The following is a 20,202-nucleotide window of genomic DNA, read 5'->3' on the forward strand; positions in this document are numbered from 1 at the left end:
GTGTGAGCCACAACCAAAAAAGTAACAAAACAAAAACTGCTTTATAATAATATACAGTTCGCAGGGACTAGTGAGCAATCCAGCTGTTTAAGGTAATCAATTTCATTTTACCTTTCCTGGGATGAAGCAACAGAGGTTAGAATCCACATACTTCATGAAAGTCATATTTAATAGTGATAGTCTTGTTTCAACAGCAGCAAGGATGTCTGCATGACGAGCTAATGAATGGTTTCTCCTTTCTGACTCTCTCCTATGATTAAAAGAAGCAACCATTACAGGAGTAGTGTGAGCCGAGGTTAAAATGTTAAACAGTCAAATGCCTGACTAAAATAGTCTAGCCTTTACATGTGAATTTAGAAATCTACAATTCAGTCATAATTTAACCTTAGTAAATGAACTGCTATTCAGAAATTTCTGCCAAGGATTCACTCATAAAATACTTGAAACATTTTTTGGTTTTGTTTTGTTTCTGGCTGTATATACTGTATTCTGTATGTTCCAGTAGCATATGTTCCAATAGCCTACTTGAATCAGATAAATAAAAGAATTACATGGGGACAAAGATGAGACCATATGTTTTGCTCAAAATCAGTTTCTGACTGGGGCTGGAGCGAGTACAGAGGGATCGGGGTCTTATCTTGCACACAGCCAACCAGGTTCGATCTCTGGCACCACAGTCACCACAGGAATGATCCCTGAGTACAGAGCCAAGAGTTAAGTCCTGAGCATAGCCAGTGTGATCCCCAAACAAAACAAATCATTGATTAGGACCAGAGATAGTACATGGGTAAGGTGCTTGCAAACCCTGGTTTGATCCCCACCCCCGCCCCGTCACTGAGTACCCTCAGGAGTGACCCCTGAGCATGGAATCAGGAATAAGCCCAGAAAACAGGCAGATGTGGGTGCTTGCCATTCTGACACCACCCCCCCACTCTCCCTCCCCGCCAAATTGTCAGGATGCTTAGATCCTTTGCCTGTCTCTGAACTGGGGTTTTCAAATGTTGATCTGCATGGCTGGCTACTATGATCTGGATGCAAATATCTTGGTAGCCACTTGAGTTTTCACCCATTTTCCCACTTATTCTTGAAGAGTCCTTTAAGGTAGAGAGATCTATTTTGATTTGTTTGCTCTTGGTGTCATCACCAAGAAACCATGACCAAATACAAATTCACGAAGCCTCTGGAGCATTTTTTTTTTTGGAAACAGCATTTTGTGGGTGCTATGGATCAGACCCAGGGCCTTATACATGCAAGGCAAGTGCTCTTGACTCTCCAGCCAGAGCCCCAGCTCCCCCCGGCTAAGATTAATGGCACAGTACTGACACTTATGTACATCTCTGTAGGATAGTCTGCATTCATCCTCTAGATGAGGAAGCAGGGGTTCAATGTCATTCCTGGTTTTACATATCTAGATGTATACTGGAAATTGGACTGCAAAGTGCGAGTTCTACCACAGAGCTATTCCTGGGCTGCAATTCCCGTCATTTGCATACATCTAGAAACTCAGCTGCCTACATTTTTCTTTTCTTTTTGCTTTTTGGGTCACACTTGGCAATGCTCGGGGGTTACTCCTCACTCTGCACTCTGGAATTACTCCTGGAGGTGCTCTGGGACCATATGGGATGCTGGGGATTGAATGTGCATTGGCTGTGTGCAGATGAAATGCCCTACCCACTGTACTATCGCTTTGGCCCTGCCTACATTTTTCTTAAGTTCAGGTGCGGCCTCCCAACAAATGCTCAAAGTGCTTTGAGTGACTCCCAGAGAAACATGGCTTAGCTGCTTGGGCCTGAGCGGTGCTGCTGGGGGCCAGCTGTGTGGCGGGCCATTAGGGTCACACCTGGCAGTGCTCGGGATAGCTAAGTATGCCAGGGATGGAAGCCAGCACGAATTCAGTCCTCCGACCAAGCTCCCCGGGGTGCTCCCCAAAACACTTTTATTAATCCAGTGACTTGTCTTGACTTCCTTGTTAAATCTTGAATTAGAAGTAATTTTCTTCTTTTCTTTCATTTTAATTCCACAAATTTATATAAGCACATCTTTGTGCCAATACCACGTTTGATTACTATTAGTTCTTTAGGCAAGTTTTGAAATTTGTTAAGCAGAATCCTCCAACTATGGTTTTTTCGTGGTTGTGTTGGTTATTCTGAGTCTTTTATATTTCAACTGAAATCTAAACCATTTCAGTTAGAAAAAAAAAAAAAAGACAAGAGGGGCTGGAGAGCAGGCTCAAATGGTAAGGAAGTCCCCAAGTCAGACTTCCAACACTGCATGGTCCCACCTACTGCTAAATGTGGTCAAAACCCAAAAAAGGCAAGTAGAATTTTGACAGGGATTACACGGAATGTATAGACCAATTTGGATTGTATTTCCATCTTAATTGAAATCTTCCAGTTCATGAACATACATATTTCCACTTTTCTTCTTTTTCATTTTTGAAAACGTAATTTTTTGGGGGAGGGCTGGGGAGGGGAACACCTGGCAGTGCACACAGGATAGGTGGAGTTAGTTTTACATCTTCCTTCTCAACATGAAGGCCTTTGTATTATCCTGCCTAACTGCCCAGCTGAAATTTCAGCAAAATGTACAAAGGAAAGGACAAACTGGGACCAGAGATTATACAATGGGATAGGCATTTGCCTTGCATGTGGCAGGCCTGGGCACCACATAGGGTGCCCGGTGCACGGCCAGGAGTGATCCTAAGCACGGAGTCAGAACTAAGCCCTGAGAACTGGTGGGTAGGAAGAAATTTGGAAGGACAAATCAGTTAAAAAAAAAATTGTCAATTGTCATCTGCATACCGTCTGCTTAAAAACCTTTGAAATCCTTAACATGCAAACCCTTAGAGTGATTAAAAAAAGTTATTTGGGGCATGAGATAATATGACGGTTAGGAATTTATTTATTTATTTTGCTTTTTGGGCCACATCTGGTGATGCACAGGGGTTATTCTGGCTCTTCACTCAGGAATTACTCCTGGCGGTGCTTGGGGGACCATATGGGATGCTGGGAATTGAACCGAGGTCGGCTGTGTGCAAGGACAATGCCCTACCTGCTGTGCTATTGCCCCAGCCCCGGCGGTTAGGGATTTATCTTGTGTCCTGCCAAACCCAGTTTGATCCCTGGCACGACAGAGTTTCCTCCCAGCATCCCTGGAAACAACCTCCAAGCTCCCAGGGTTGAAAGCAGACGCTGAGCACAGCCAGGTACAGCCCAACCCCTACCCACAATGAAACCCCCGATGAGAAATCACTGTCACTCTCACCATAACATACCTCGGGAGTTGTGCTTTAACTTGTTTCTGACATAGATTATGGTACCTCTCCACTTTTAGAAATCCCTGATTTAACATTCTCTGACAAACCAAGTCCATTCTTTTACAAACCTATGGGAAGAGAGGAGAAAAAGTTTGAAAAATAAAATAAAGCACAACAAACAGTGAACTTAGACTCATACCAGATGGCTGAAACTTCTCTGTGCTAGTATTATTCCCCATTTTGCTGCCTGAACCTTTGAATTAGTACACACCTGTACTGCTCGTTGCAATTCTTTTTTTTGGGGGGGGGGTCACACCCTGCTATGCTCAGGGGTTATTCCTGGCTTTGCACTCAGGAATCATTCCTGGCGGTGCTCGGGGAACCATATGGGATGCTGAGACTCGAACCCGGGTCGGCCGCATGCAAGGAAAACGCCCTACCCACTGTACTATTGCTCCAGCCCCTCATTACAATTCTTGCAATACTGCACTGAGAAATTAGTGTTCTATGTAGGCAAGGAATATTTTACTCTTTTACTTATTTGTTAAATATTCTGAATATATACTTACTACCACGGTCAACGGACAACATTCCTGCAAACCAGTGTAAGAGTAGTATCAGTTTTTTATGATCTGAGACCAAAAAAAATTGTTTTCTTCAGCTAAAAACATGCTTTCAAAATTGTGTCTAGTCCCTTATAAAGCATATATCCTTTATTACCAGAACTAGCTATTTGTTGCTGTTGCTGTTTTTGGGTCAAACCCAGCAATGCTCAGGAATTACTCCTGGTGGTGTTTGGGGACCATATGGGATGCTGGGGATCGAACTTGGGTTGGCCAAGTGTAAATCAGGTGCCTTACCCGCTATACTATCACCCTAGCCCTGTATTACCTAATGAGAATTCTTACTAATTCTTGGTTTTCCAAGGAGTGTTCCATGATGGCTAGTTTACATACTAGAGTAATATTTTCCAGAAGTATTTACCTAGTAGGTGGCCCCAAAGTTCAGGGAGGAAAAGGAGAGAAAGAGAGGAGAGGAAGGAAAGAGACCAAAGAGACGCAATAGGGCCTGTGAGTGAGGGGATTCAGGTACAGAGGTGGTATTAAGGAATGACAGAGTCAAGTATCTAAACCACAGAGTCAACAACACTGAAATCAAGAAACCCTTAACAACTGATTAATTTTTATTTTTAATTTTTATTAGAAATATGGTAATTCACAAAGTTGTTCATCATACAGTTGTTTCAAGCATTTAGTGTTCCAACGCCACCCGTGTGATCTTCCCTCCACCAATGTCCCAGTTTCTTTCCCAATCCCAACCTATTCCCTTAGGCGCGTAACAAAGGTACTTTATATTTCTTATTCCAACAAAACTTTAAGAAATGGCAAACAGAATGATCAGAAAATAATCCAGTAAGAGCCAATTTGCAATTACTACATAGTTTTGACTTATGTAAATAAGAAAATTAAAACCATTTAATATAATAAAATGCTGTTTTCATTTACATATATTTGTTTTCAACTCTGGAATCTAAAGTATATTACATTAAATTTTATTTTATATGTGGACCTTATTATGGGACTAGTCATATCTCATTTGTCACTAATAAAATTTTTAAAGCAATTGTGTTAATATATTTTGGAGTTTACACGGAATAGGTAAGGCCTACATATGTAAATTCCCCTCATGCTTCTTTTTAAGGATCTAATAAGGTTTACAAAGTGTTCATGCTGATTTGTTAGAGGCATTCAGTACTACAACACCAAGCCCACCACCTTCCTTCCACCACTGTCTCCAACTTTCTTAACCACCTCTCAAGTCTGCCCCCACAACAGCCGCCAATAACTTATTTTTATATTGCCAATAACCAAATTTAGAAAGGTCGCTGTCAAGAGGGCAGGCTGGGGAGTGGAGTGGGGTGGGGTGGGGATATGGGAGGGAACCTGGCAATATTGGTGGAGGGAATTTGACACTGGTGGTGGGACTGGTGCTGCAAAACTATTTATCTAAACCTCAACTATGAATAACTGTAAATCATGTTACTTTAAAATTTTTTAAAAAAGTACCTATTAGGCACAGCAGAACCCCAATTACTCTGAATTCTTAATGAACATGATGCTTATAAATAATGAAAGCACAGACTCCTAAATCAGAATGCCTAATTGCTTTTTGTGGACTGTGTGTGTTTGGGCCACACTCACAGTGCTCAGGGGTCCGGGGGAATCAAACGTGGGTTGGCCACTTGCAAGATAAGCGCTCTGCCCACTACACTCGACTTTCAGCCCCCAGAACGGCTAAATTTATTTCCAACTTTTATGCAATCTTCACCAAGTTAGCCACTGAAGCTAGAATCAACCATTTGTAAAATGTTAACAATACCTGACATCACTGGAACGTTAAAGCAATAAATGCCAAATCACTGGTAAAATCTAACTTAAAACTATTTGTTTAATTTTTGTATTAAATCAAAACTTCCTTCTTGTATTTATTTTTCCAAGACATCCCTTATCTTAATGAACCTTACCACACAAAATCTGTTCCTTGATCCCTAAGAATTCTGCAAAGACTCAGCAAACAGAATGTTAATTCTCACTGTACAGGAAGAGATGGCTGCTGGAGCGATAGTGTAGCAGGTAGGGTGCTGGCGCTGCATGCAGCGTATCTGGGTTTGATCCCTGGCTCCCCACATATGGTCCCCAAGCCCTACCCGAGTACAGAGTTAGTAGCAATCCCTGAGCAATGCTGGGTGTGGCCCAAAACTAAAACCAAAACCGAACTGCAACAAACAGATAAATCTGTATCAAGGCCAAACAGGGTGGTCTTATATTTTCTACCTCTCTGAGCATCCAAACCCAAGTGTACGACAAATACATGTTAAAATAAGATGTTGAATCATCTGAAATGACTTTAGCTTTTCCCTGAATGTAGAGGGATATTTCACATATAGGAAAATACAATATAGGGATAATGTAAGAACAAAAATTCTGGGCTGGAGCAATAGTACAGCGGGTAGGGCGTTTGCTTTGCACACGGTCAACCCGGGTTGATTCCCAGCATCCCATATGGTCCCCTGAGCATCTCCAGGAGTAATTCCTTAGTGCAAAGCCAGGAGCAACCCCTGTGCATCACGGGGTGTGACGCAAAAAAAAAAAAAATCTGATGAACTGGATTAAAGCTTAGAACTCAAGGATCACTCCTGAAGGGCTCAGGGGACCATGTGGAATGCCAGGGATTGAACCCAGATCATACTAGTTATTTTCTGAATCACAGTATGCCAACTGAAAGATACTAAGGAAAAGAGTTCTTTTAGTTGCCAAAAACATAACACAAAGTTCCCTATTTATGCTGAGAAAATTTAAATTATCTTAAAATATGAATCTATTTGTTATCAACATTTGTTCAATTAAAAACAACCAACAATATATTTTAAAAACTTCTCTTAAAACAAAATATTTAGTAAGTTGTTTTGGGGTCACAGATTGAATATGGGTCTCCCTCTCACAAAGTTTACACTTTCCTTTGAGGTCTCTCTGGTCTGGCTCTAAGAGAGTTACTTTTTTTGTCTGTTTTGGGATCACACCTGGTGACGTTCTGTGCTAACTCCTGGCTAGTGCTAGGAATCACTCCTGGTGGTACTCCAGGGACCATACGAGATGCCAGGGATTCAACCAGGTCAGCTGCCTGCAAGGCAAATGCCCTACCAGCTGTACTATCTAGCCCATTTTTGCAAATTTCCTGGAAATGTGCTGTAATAGAATGCACAAGAATTTTCATTTGTCTCTCCATTCAACACTTTGAGGTAATTCTTGCTTTATAAAATTCCAGAAAACACACTGTAAGAATGGTATGATAAAAAAAAAAAATCACATGAATTTTAGCCACCGGAAAACTCAACAGCATGCTTTCACAATGACAGAAAATATGAGTAATATCTTAGCACTGTACTAAAAACATTTTAGATTTTTATCAGAACCAGGTTCTAACCAACTGCGCTAACTGGTCAGACAAAAATATCTGAGATTTTATAGACTCTCTGAGATCCCTGGATCATACTGGAGAAACTTGTTCTATCTAGATAACCACAAGGTCATAAACACAGGCACTGAAAGTTGTGAAGGGGCTGCAGAGATAGAAGGCTTAAGGTGCTCACCATGCATGTGACCGATCCCAGTCGTACTCCGTACTCCCTCCCCCCCTCCCCGCCCAAAAGAAAAAAAAAAAACCCTGAAGTTTATGGGAGGAAAAAACAAAATTTTTATTGCATTGTTGGAGGAAGAAAGTCTTTGTGTGATAAGGGGTCCAGAGCAGGCTAAACTGCCATCTCTCATAACAGAAAGTCAGTATCAATTCAAAGATAATCAACTCAAAGACTGGAAAGCGGTAGTTCAAGAGAACAAAAGGTGGGAGTTATAAACCCCCCAAATCTTACATTTTGTTCTTGTTAAAAACTATTTGATGTGAAGCATCATGTAGCATACATAACTTGGTGAAAACAGGTCTTTGTGGACGTTCTGGTCTTTGTGGATTCTATGACTTCTGATAAGTTGAGATAAAATAATGCAACTAAATTTATTGTGGCAATCGTTTCACAATTTACATCAATTATGCTATATGCTTTAAACTTATGTAGTGCTATATGCCAATTATGTCAATAAAACTGGAAAAGTATGTTTTCAAAGAAAAAATTAAAAAAGCTAGAGACAGTATAGGAGATAAGAGGCTTGCCTTGCATGTGGCCAACCCTGGTTCACATTGGCACTAGATATGAACCCGAGGGCACTGCTAGGGGTCACTCCTAAGCACAGAGCCAGGAACAGCCCCTGAACACCACTGGGTGTGACCCAACACCCCCCAGCCCTCATCTAAGAAAAAACTCAAGACAAAATACTGCTGTAATAATTTTGAAAGTATGGCCCATTATTTTATCATGAATTTTGCTTCTAATTAATTATCTAATTACTGATGACTTCTCTCTCTCTTGGGACCACACCTATCAGTACTCGGGCTACTTCCAGTGGGGGACCATGAGATACGAGTATTGTACACAGGCTAGCTACATAAAAAGCATGCAGTGAGTCATCATGCTCGCTCAGCAGCCCATAGGTTGCTTTTTCTTTTTCTTTCCGGGTCATACCTGGTGATGCTCAGGGGTTACTCCTGGCTTTGCACTCAGGAATCACTCCTGGCAGTGCTCAGGGGACCATGTGGGATGCTGGGAATTAAAACTGGGTCGGCCGCGTGCAAGGCAAACACCCTACCCACTGTGCTATCACTCCAGACCCCATGGTTGCTTTTTAATAATACAGAAATGCAACTGAATAGGAGTACTGACTAGGGTGACAAAAATATAAACAAGCAGGTAAAATCGAAGAATGATTTCAGGTGATATTCGCCTCTGAAGCCAGAAATGCTAACCTAGAGGTGACAGCAAACGAAAAGGCCCAAGCCTGGAATGAAGACACTATTAGCAAGCAGACTCCTGAGGCTACATCAGATGGGTCAGTGAAAGATGAAGTAGAAAATCTCCCACAGTTCAGGCGGGAAAAAGCGAATGAGAAATGACGTATTTTTTAGTGGGTGACACTGGACAGTACTGTGGGGGGACCCTCCTGGCAGGACTGAGCCGGGGGCTCCAACATGCAAAGTGTGTGCTCCAGTCTCTTGAGTCATCTCCCCAGCCCCCCCCAAATAGGTAACTTAAGGGGGCTGGAGTGATAGCACAGCAGGCAGGGTGTTTGCCTTATATGCAGCTGACCCGGGTTCGATTCCCAGTATCCCATATGGCTCCCTGAGCACTGCCAGGAGTGATTCCTGAGTGCAGAGCCTGAAGCAATGCCTGTGCATTGCCAGGTGTGACCCAAAAAGTGAAAAAAAAAAAAAAAAAGAAAAGAAAAAAGATAACTTAAAACACCATCACCACACACAAAAAAAATCATTGAATCCTTGAGAGATCTGTAATTAGGGCAGCTTATTTATTTTGGGGGTAAGTACTTATGATTGTTCAGACTGAGGATAAGGCTCTGGAAGCTTCACATGGAGATAAATGTAATCACCGTAGGTGAGTACCAGACAAAGATGTGAAACATAAATGAAGCTTCAACTGTCACTGACTATTATATCATTGAAAGTTGGGCTGTAGAGATAGTACAATGGACTATGCACATGCCATGCATGCAGGGGGCCCAGGTCCAAGCCTGGCACCACACAGTCCACCGAGCTGGGAGCAGCCACTGAGTACCCCGTCTCCAAATTACTACAATGGCTCTTAAGTTTAGGGTTATTTTGCTTTCTTTGGTTTGAGGGCCACACCTGGCTGTGCTTAGGGCTGACTTGGCTTTTCACTCAGGGATCTTTCCTGGAAAAGCTTCGGGGGCCATGTGAGGTAGCAGGAATCGAATTCGATTGGTCATGAGGAAGGCATGTGAGAGACAGTACCCACTGTACTCTCTCTAGCCTCTAGTTTAGGGATGTTTTAATAATTCCCCAAGGCCAAAGGGAGAAAGTCTTATCTTCCTGATTATTAAGTCAGTATATATGTAGCAATTTTGTGACCCGTAGCACTGTCCTCCCGTTGTTCATTGATTTGCTCAGGGGGCCCAGTAATGTCTCCATTGTGACACTTGTTACTATGTTTGGCATATCGAATACGAATACATCACGGGGAACTTGCCAGGCTTTGCTGTGAGGGCGAGATATTCTCAGTAACTTGCCGGGCTCTCTGAGAGGGGCGGAGGAATTGAACCTGGCTCGGTCAGGCCGGCCATGCCCAAGGCAAATGCCTTACTGCTGTGCTATCACTCCGGCCCATTCTGTGACCTACAAGAATAAAATAAAACTCTTCAGTAGAATATACAAATATGCACAAAATGGGCCAGAGAAATAGTGCAGGTGTCAAAGCACTTGCCCTGCATGCAGCTGACCCCAGTTTGGTTCCTGGAAGCATATATGGTTCCTCTGAATACTGCTGGGAACAGTCCAAAGCTTTTGGGGAAAAAATGAACAAAACTCCAAAAGGAATAATCAATCTAGAGTGAATGTGGGTCCCTCTGTTATTTGCTACTCTCATATGATAGAGATTTTCCCCCCCCCTTTATTACGTATTTCTCAATTTATTTTTTTAAAAAACAAACATTTTCTAATTTAGTGGTAATAATAAATTTTCTTCACCTGCATTTGTTAAGCAACCTTTTAAACTGTTGCAGAACAATGGTCTTTATTAATAATACAAAACATATATGCCATAAATCTGTGAAAACCACCTATTCTGTTAAGTGGGCTGAATGCATGCTTGTACACAGGGAGCCTGGGTTCAATTCCTGACAAGACACTGCCTTAAGTACTGCCAGGAGTGATCCCCACGCACTGAGCAGGGAGTACCCTGAGTAATGCTGGTGTGACCCAAAAAAGTAAAGAATCTCTAATCTTTCACTTATTTTCCACATTTTGACTTCTGACAATGAAACAGTCTTACCACATGTATTGTCCTAGTTTTAACTGGTAGCATTTCTTTCCCAGATAGCTTCGATTTCTGTTAGAATTCCTTGATTTTAAGATGCCAGAGAGCCTTTAAGATATTTTTTAAATCAATTTAATAAAAGCACTTCTAGGCAAAATATAACATTGCCAATATAGATACAAGTTGAGCAAAAGAGTCAGATTTCAAAAAAGTTAAAATATGAAACTATTTAGTATCTTTGAATTAAGAAGACATTTTAACAGGCCCCCATTTTTTTTTTCATTCTCCTGTTTTTGGGCCACATCTGCTGGTGCTCAGGGTTTATTCTTGCTTCTGTGCTTGGGATCACTTCGGCCAGGTTAGGGGACCATACTGGATGCCAGGGTCCCTGGGTCAGCAACGAGCTTGTCTGCTGTACAAAATATTGCTCTGGCTCCAAGACAAAATATTTTCTGGGTTCCTTTGGTACTCTACAGTTCTCAAATCAATCAATTATTTTACTTCTAATTAATTCAGAAGTCATCATCAAAGATTAACCCTTTGGATTAACAGAAACCTACAGGCTTGATCTTCAAACCCATGTTCTCATTTGCTTTTGTCTCTGTTTCTTTGCCCATTTCCACTCTGGAGGAAACTGTGTTCTCTCTCAAACACATATTTCTCCCTTCTCTCTCCCCTCACATCCTTCTTTCTTCTTTTCTTGGTTTTTGGGCCACTTCTGATGGTTCATATCCTTCTAAGGAAGTTTTCATAAAAAAAAAAAAACCTTTTCTTCCTTCAAAATAAATGAGTAAATAAATGAAACTTAGAACCATATCTTTTGTTTCTACAGCGTGAAAATGAAAGCCATAAGAAACTGTGATTGGGACCAAAGAGACAGTACAGGCTTAAAGAGCCTTGCTTTGCATGCACCAACCTCAGTTCCATCCCAGGCACTGGCACCGTGAAGAGCCTCCTGAACTCTACCAGGAGTGATCCCTGAGCACAGACCCAGGAGTAAGCCCTGACCACTGCTGGGCATGGGCACTTCACAAAAAGAAAGTATTTTTCTTCTGAATGGTTTATTCAAGCCCATCCTGTTATTCAGTGACTTGCAAAATGAAACTTAAAGGAGAGATCTTCCTATGTACTCTCAAAGTTCAAATACCAGAAGTGAATTATGAGGAAATAATCAAATAAATCTGCATTACTGACATCTGAGAGGCCACCTGGCTTGGAATCTTCAAAACAGTATGGATTTTAAAAGTGGAAGAACTATCCCAGATTAAAGAGTAAATGATCTCTTAAATTCTCCTTTCCCAAAGCTTTTAGGGATAAATTCAGAAATCTGGCTAGAAAACATAATGTTAAATGAAAATAATACCATGAGTACATTGCAAAAAACATTTAGGGGTAAAATATCATTGTATTTATATCTTACTTAAGATGGTGGAACTTAGCTCTATAATAACTAACTCCCAGGTTGGTGACTTTCTTTCCTTTCTCTAGACTTCTGAATAAACCTATTTCCAAAAATAAAAAAATTAAAAAAAAAAAAAGGCGAATAAGGGGCCAGAGAGGTTGTACAGGGGAGGAACTAAGGCACCTGACATATATGCAGGTGAGATTCTGGCACTGCTTATGATTCCCTGAGCACTGCCAGTATCACTACTGAGTAAGGGCCAAGAATAGCTACTGAGCACCATCTGTAGCTAAAGCACATAAAGTAAATAAAGTAAAACGGTAAGCATATAAATGCAAAGCAGGGCCAGAGCAATAGCACAGCGGGTAAGTCGTTTGCCTTGCACGCAGCCGACCCGGGTTTGATCCCCGGAATCCCATATGGTTCCCCAAGCACTGCCAGGTAGTAATTCCTGAGTGAAGAGCCAGGAGTGACCCCTGAGCATCACTGGGTGTGACCCAAAAGGCAAAAAAAAAAAAAAAGTGCAAAGTAAAACAAATCTAGCAAAAATAACAGGTGTCATAATCCTCTGAGAAATGCACAACAGGGCTGGGAATACTCAGTGCTGTTTCGTTTGCCTTGTGTGAGGCTCTGAGTATGAGCCCCACTATCATACTTACAAAATAATAAATAAACCTCAACTATTTTGGTTCTTGTCTTTTCTATGAACTCAACTTCCTTTTGTGATTAAAAATATAGCTTGCCACCTTTTTTACAAAGACATTTTAATTTTTTTCACCAAAAAAATTTACTTGGAGTGATTTTTTTTTTTTGCTTTTGTTTTTTGGGTCACACCCAGCGATGCACAGGGGCAACTCCTGGCTCTGCACTCAGGAGTTACTCCTGGCGGCGCTCAGGGGACCATATGGGATGCTGGGAATCGAACCCGGGTCGGCCAACACCCTACCTGCTGTGCTATCTCTCCAGCCATGAGTGGATTATCTAGAACAGATAGTTTTCAATTATTTTTACCCTTGCTGACAGTCACTGATCAGGTCAGCTGAAAATGAGTGACCTAACACTTTGCAGAGAGAAACAGAACTCTCAATTATCTGCCAGGAGAATTACAAGAATCCTTTAAATTCTCGGGTTACATCCTTCCCCCAAATAAAATATAAAGTCACTTTAATATCAGCCTGAACAAACAAGTAGGACTAAAGTTTCTTTTTTCAATGCTCAGGGATAACTCCTGGCTCTACACTCAGGATTTACTCCTGGCAGTGCTCAAGGGGCTATGTGAGTGTTAGATAGAACCCAAGTTGACCACATGCAAGGCAAGCCCCCTCCTCACTGTACTATTATTCCGGCCCTCAGAAATCTATAATTTCTGTAACATAAAATTCACCCTAAAAGCTAGATAAGCCTTTCTGACATCTCAATCTCTATCACTGTTCTCCTCAACACAGAAACTAAATGTTATTTATAATGAAGGCACTCCTGAAGATGGCTATTTTTATTAACTATATGTACTAGAGCTTTATATCCCCTTATTGGGTTTTTGATGGGCATCACCCAGCGATGCTCAGGGGTTACTCCTGGCTCTAAGCTCCGGGGGCCATACAGGATGCCAGAGATGGATCCAGGTTGATTGTGTGCAAGTGCGTGGCCCATGGTACTATCTCTCCAGCTCCTCACCTTCTCAATTTTGATCTCATTTCATCAGAGTTCTATTTCAGTCACTCAGATGGTCTTAGAATGTTTAAAGCATCTTGGGTAAACTGAAAATTAAAAAAAAAAATTACAAATACATATACAGTCTCACCTTTGTGGGAAATATTAACTTATGTTTCAATACTGTGACAATCTGTACTGAGTAGACTATTACACAGTGGCACTGATCTACTGGCTGTGTACTCTAGGCAGGGGAAAAACATTTTAAGAACTATTTTATTTATTCAAAAATATTGAGTACAGGGGCTGGAGCAATAGCATAGCAGGTAGGGCATTTGCCTTATATGCAGCCGACCTGGGTTCCATTCCCAGCATCCCATATGATCCCCCAAGCACCGCCAGGAGTAATTCCTGAGTGCAGAGACAGGAGTAACCCCTGTGCATCGCTGATTGTGACCCAAAAAGAAAAAAAAAAGCACAAATATAGTATCACATTATTTATGAATAAGGATTCATGAAGACTATATTGTCCTCTTGGGGCTTCAATATAGGGGTAAAATCGCAAATAATAATGGTGGGTCTGGTGTCAAAATACTGAATGTAATCAAAGTAGAGAGAGAGTAATGTGGAAATCATTTGCCCCACAGGTAGGGAGAGGGTGTGGGATGGGGGTATACTGGGGTTTTTGGGGGTGGAGAATGGGCACTGGTGAAGGTACGGGTGTTTCATTGTATGACTGAGACTTAAACCCGAAAGCTTTGTAACTGCTCTCATCGTGATTCAATAAACAAAATTATAAAAAATGGAAAAAATAGTGGGAAGTAGGTTCCTCCAAAGATAATCCCCAGTCTACAGGTGCTATGAGAAGAACAACTGAATTACTGAGGTACTAACACTTGAGAAGTACTTTGAAGGTACGTATTTTCTAGCAGAAGAAACTAAGAGGTATATCAGTTCTCTGATGTACTTGGAGGGCATCTCCATCCCCGCTCCCTCTCAAAAAGCATGACACTGGAGCCAAGGAGATGGTTCAAAAAGTTGGAGTCCCAGAATTGACCTGGGTGGTGCATGGACCCCTGAGCAACACTAGGTGTGAGGAAAAGTCACCTTTCTCAATTACTTCATTAAATATCTTCTCTCCTGGTATGGAAGTTCTCCCACTTTTACAAATTGGATTAAAACCTAACTATCAGTGTTCTTGCATGAACTATCTGTATTTGTTATCTAGGTAGGTGTATATGTTATGTTTCAACCATGCTTCTGTGGTTATTGATTGAACCAACCCTTTGTAGTAAGATTATAATCTGCAAGAATGAATTTACCCCCAATACTATAATGGGGTGAGGGGGATTGGGCACACCAGGCAGTGATTGGGGGATGTGGTGCCAGGGATTAACACAGATTGGCTGCATGCAAGATAAGTGCCCTAGTCACTGTATTATCACTCCAGCCCCAATAATATAATTTCTTGCTGATAATCAGTTGAAGAACTTATTAAAATTGATAACCTGGGGGCTGGAGAGACAGTGAAGCTCTTTGGGGCCAAGAGGAATCAATGATAGTATTGCTAGAAACAAAATACTGTTAACATTTCTGGAATTTTGATACTCCAGTGTGATTTGACAGTTTTGACTCATTCTCTCAGAATACATAATGGAGTATTCCAGAGACATGACACATGATATTGTTATGACAGGCATTGAAACAAAAACTGCATTTTTATGTGTTCTAAACTGGGTTCTCTGGTACTCAAGTGGCATTTAAGAATGTAGAGGTGTTCCCAAAATAACTAAAAAGTGAGTGCTGGACAGAGCAAAGGATCTGAAAGATACCTTGCCTATGTAAAAGAAAAATGACATCACATTCCTATCTCCTGCCAATCAACTCAACCCTCAAACTGAAATTTTCTCATCAACCTGAAAATGTGAAAAGAATTTTAGATGGAGCAATAAACCAAGCTACCAGAGTACTCTAGAAGGTTTCTCAATCAGGGGCAATATACTCCTTCGGGGCTCCTGGGATATACCAAGGGGTCCAGAAGGGCCATGGGAAGGAATCAAGACGAGAAATGGGTCAAGCTGAAAAAAGGGTTGACAAACACTATCTAGAGAAGTATCTCGGACCTATGTATTTTGTTATTACCTAGATGTTCTGTTTCAGATCTAAGTTCTGAATTTAATCTTTAACCAAACATACATCCCAAATAAACTTATAGGCACCTCACTTGGACCACAAAGGGGAAAAATTGGTTAGCATCACAGATATTTTCACACATACACACACGCACACACACACACTCTCACTTTTTCAGTGGATGAGATCACTGGGCTCACAAGTCCAAGTTAGCTTTGATTTGCTCCCTAACAATGAGGTAGGACCTCACTTCTTAACCTTTGCCACTTGTCTGAAAGACTTTCATGCCTGTCAAGGGAGAGCCTTGGTGACATCAGCACAATTAAAGTACATGTTTTGTCATGTCAAAAGTTGTGCTCAGCCAAATCATTTTAAATACTTTGGAGGAGTTAAATATTTTTAAAACTATTTCTATGTAACCAGGATTTCCATGCTCTGGGTACATCTGGTGCAAGTCTGTGGCAGGAAGAAACAAAACCCAAAAAACTCAGCATTCAAAAAACTCAACTCAGTAAGACATTTGGATAATCCCCTGGAAACAGCCAGGCTGGAGAGTCAAATTTCAATTATTCATCGAAACAGGAGGCAAAGACCATCATCAAATAAATTACGTGTATGTATTAAAAAAAAAAAACCAGCCTGTTATTTTAAGCAATTTCAGCTTAGAGAAAACCTTTTCAAGGAAATTCACAATAATATAAGTACATGGACTGTGTGCCTGCGTCTACTTTAGGTGCTAACAATAGTCATGCTTGTTGTCCTTTTATTCTTTTTTAAAATACTGGACGTCCTTAACAAGATGGAAGAAAATGGAAAGGAAAAAATTCCCCAAATATCTGAGCACTACAAAATCTAACTTATCATTCAAATAGATGATGTTCAGCTTCATGAAAACTAATTATGTCCTTAATATAATTATCTTCCAAGCATATCTAGCCTTAATTCCACTGGGAAAACAACAATGAAAGGAACTATATATAATTTATTTGCCATATAGCAGCATACTTTAAACGTTCCTTAATTTTTGGGCAGGGGGGGAAAGCAAATCATTCCTTAGCTGCAAATGGCCACTTAAAATGGAAAAGGCACGTAAAGCACCTAGCAGGCGCTGCCTCTAGACTGCCAATTTCATAAAGAGATCATAATTAAATTAATGCTGACATCTAGTGGTAAGAAAGAACGCTTTTCTTGAATCATACCTTAAGACACTAAACCAATGAATCTAAAACCAGACACTTTCAAATCCCTACACAAGTTCTTTCCATTTAACGGAGTGGATAATTATTCATTAATCTTAAGTAAAGAAAAGAATTAAGAAAATAGTTTCCCAGTATTGAAAGAGAAAACAAAACAAAAATCTTTGAGGCATAAAACTGCCAATTGACTTCTTGCGGGGGAGGGGTGGAGGGGAAAAAAATCATTGTTTGAAACTACGTATTTGCGGCCTTAAAAGGATCGAATACACAACTGCTTAAGAATTAAAGGTGTAACAGAATATTTCACTGGTAAGAGATTATTAAACTGCTAGATGTGTTTTAATTCTGTCCTCAAAGAGGAGCTGATTTCCCTCTGCACCCTTCCCTTTTAGAAATGTTCTTAGTTTTGTAAAAAATGTGAAACGACTAATGAACAAAAAACTAATTTCCTCCACTCTTACAACACAGATCTGACCATCGCAAGCTGACAAAGCTATTGTCTGGGTGAAAGACACAATTCTAATGTTATTCCCAATCACCAGGACACCATGAACAAACAGACGAATCCTGATGCACCATCTTTTATAACAATTTGAAGGAATATTTAAGATTCGACAGAAAATCTGAGGATGTCACTTTGGGGAATTCAGGGACAGATCATTTTGGGAGGAAAAAAGAATTCACTTTTCAACCGAAGAATTTTCTTATTCAGCAGACTTGACATGGTTGAACTGCTGGTTGACTAGGGGTGGTTGTGGGGGAACTAGCAACCTGAATTTAAATAGAAAAGACGGCTTTAAAAAAAAAAAGAAAACATTATGATTTCTTTTCAAAACTACAATTATTTTCCATTTCAAAGTGGTGTGAGCCTTACAACAAACAAACAAAAACACAACAAAAAAACCGGCAAGGCGATGAATGAGAAAAACCAAGACACAGCACGTTCAGAAAAAAAAAGAAACACACGTCTTTGTCCTCTTATAAACAATTCCCACCACCGATTCAGCATGCACATGGAACCAGTTTGCAATCACTCCAAAATGTCCACCTTCTCCAATTTCCTTGCCATTTAAAAAAAGCCATACATTTATTATTATTATTTTTTAACAGAAAGGACGCAAAACAGGAGGCCTGAACAGAAGATATTTGTTAGCGCCCCCCCCCCCCCCCCCCACCTCCCCGGGGTACGAAGTGAAAAATCCCAATGGCAAGTTCACTCTTTTGGATAAATCAGGCCAGAGAGCCGGCGGGTGGGCGTCAGGATCACTAGTTAGAGAAGGAAATTTCTAGAACCAAGCCTCCCCAGCCCGGCTGGGGGGTGATGGTGCAAGTTGACTTCACTCTCGGGGGAGGGGGTGTGCGTGGGAGCATCGGGCGAGGTGGGGGCGGGAAGGGCTTTTTTTTTTCTTTTTGCAGGGTTCGACTTTATTTGGGGTCAATCAGCCGGGGGTGCTGGGGGACCGCAGAGACGCGTCCCAAGTCCCGGACGCCCTCCCGGGCTCGGGGAGAGGGGCCGAGCCCCCGGAGCTCCGGCACGCAGGGGGCTCGGCTTCCCCCGCGGGGGGGGGGGGCCTCCGGGGACGGGGACGGGGGCGGCGGCGGGGCCCGGCTCGGGCCGCCCGAGGGGGCTGGCGGGGCGCCTCCGGGAGGGAGGGTGGGCGGGGGCGCGGGCCGCTCGGCCGCCGCCCCCCAGCCCGGGCGCGGGGCTCCCTCCCTCCCCGACCTCTCACCAGGCGCAGCTGGCTGATCTCGTCGTATGACATGAAGCTGAGGATGTTCTCGATGGCTACGATGGGCAGCGCCACCAGCGTGTTGTGGGGAGGCAGCTGGTCGGGAGCCAGCGCCGGGGCGGGGGGCGTCTGGGAGCCCGGCGGCGGGGCCGGGGCCGGGGCCGGCGGGGGCAGCCGCGGGGCAGAGCCGACGGCCGGAGAGGCGCCGTCGTCGCCGTGGCCGTCGCCTCCTTCCTCGGTCATCCGCTCCTCCGACGCCGCCGCCATCTTCGGGGACTGATTCCTTCCCCCCACTGCAAGGGGAACACGGACGCTTCCGCTACGTCACTTCCTCCCCGCGCCGCCTCGGAGGGGGCACCTGGGGCAGGGGGCGGAGCCCAGGGGGCGGGAGCCGGCGGGAAAGTGGGCTCAGCTGGGAGCGAGCTGGCAAGGGGATCCTCCTAGGCGCTGCTATCTAAGCTTGCGAAGAACTTGATGGAGAACCGGGGAATCCTTCCAGGACATATAGGATTAACTTACCAGATGCAGTTCCCTAACCTGAGAAAGGATGTGTGATAGAGTTATTGTGATATTTTGTTTGTTTATTTTTTTTTTAAATTTGTTCTAACACCGTGGTTTACAAAGTTATTCACAACACAGCTGTTTTGGGCATTCAGTTTTCCAACACCAGCCCCATCTCCACTGCTGTCTCGTTTCCCACCCATCCCCCAAGCTTGCCCCCTTGGTCGCACAATGGTTGAATTGATATTGCTTGTAACAACAAAATGGAATTATCGAAAAATAGTTCAGTAAAAGAAAGTTTGTGAAAATTGTTATCTCTCGCAATGGGGTTATTAAAGTCATTTTTCCAAGGATTTACCGTTGCTAGTTGAGCCTTCCACGTTACCGTTTTTTGCTTATTGAGCTTAGGGGGTTTCTATGCTACTTCCCCATCTAATTTGCTGTGCTTCTCCTGGGATTTCAGTGCTGTAGAGTTTGGAAGTGTCACATGACCACATGTGCAGCTGGGTGTTTCAGGATTTGTAGAACTGGATCATTCAACCCGTTCTGGGTCCCAGAGTTCTCAACATAAAGACCAATGTACCCATGAGTTTCATTGTCTTGTCTTCGCTTGGAAGAGATAGTGGCACCTCTTCCAAGATTAGTGGGGAAGCTGTGAAGTTGGGCCATTTGTATGGCAATGATTGTGGGGTGTGGATGTGAGTGCCAGGGCTTCCGCAGGGTAGGGACTGGGCTTGCCGCCTTCCTGAGGGCGCCCCAAAATTTTCACCCCGAAGATCCATGAACCCGAGAGTTTCATTGGCTTGGCTGGCATCTCTTCTGAGATCAGTCACGAAGCTGTGAAGCTGGGTGGTTGTTTCCATAGTGGTGCCTGTGGG

At 42.5% G+C, this 20,202-nt stretch overlaps 1 protein-coding gene across 1 annotated transcript in view; it reads right to left on the minus strand.

Moving 5' to 3' along the window:
- Window positions 1-19,105, minus strand: part of FBXO28 (F-box protein 28) — a 28,561-nt gene extending 9,456 nt beyond the window's left edge. Inside the window, exons 1-3 of the mRNA XM_056131858.1 lie at window positions 18,824-19,105; window positions 3,275-3,384; window positions 112-250 (exon numbers count right to left, since the gene is read on the minus strand). Of these exons, the coding sequence (XP_055987833.1) occupies window positions 112-250; window positions 3,275-3,384; window positions 18,824-19,090 (516 nt within the window). The 5' untranslated portion in view covers window positions 19,091-19,105. The remainder of the gene's footprint in view (window positions 1-111; window positions 251-3,274; window positions 3,385-18,823) is intronic.
- Window positions 19,106-20,202: the final 1,097 nt, after the last annotated feature.

The sequence above is a fragment of the Sorex fumeus genome, unplaced genomic scaffold, assembly GCF_029834395.1.
Source record: "Sorex fumeus unplaced genomic scaffold, SorFum_2.1 ptg000007l, whole genome shotgun sequence".
NCBI lineage: Eukaryota > Metazoa > Chordata > Mammalia > Eulipotyphla > Soricidae > Sorex > Sorex fumeus.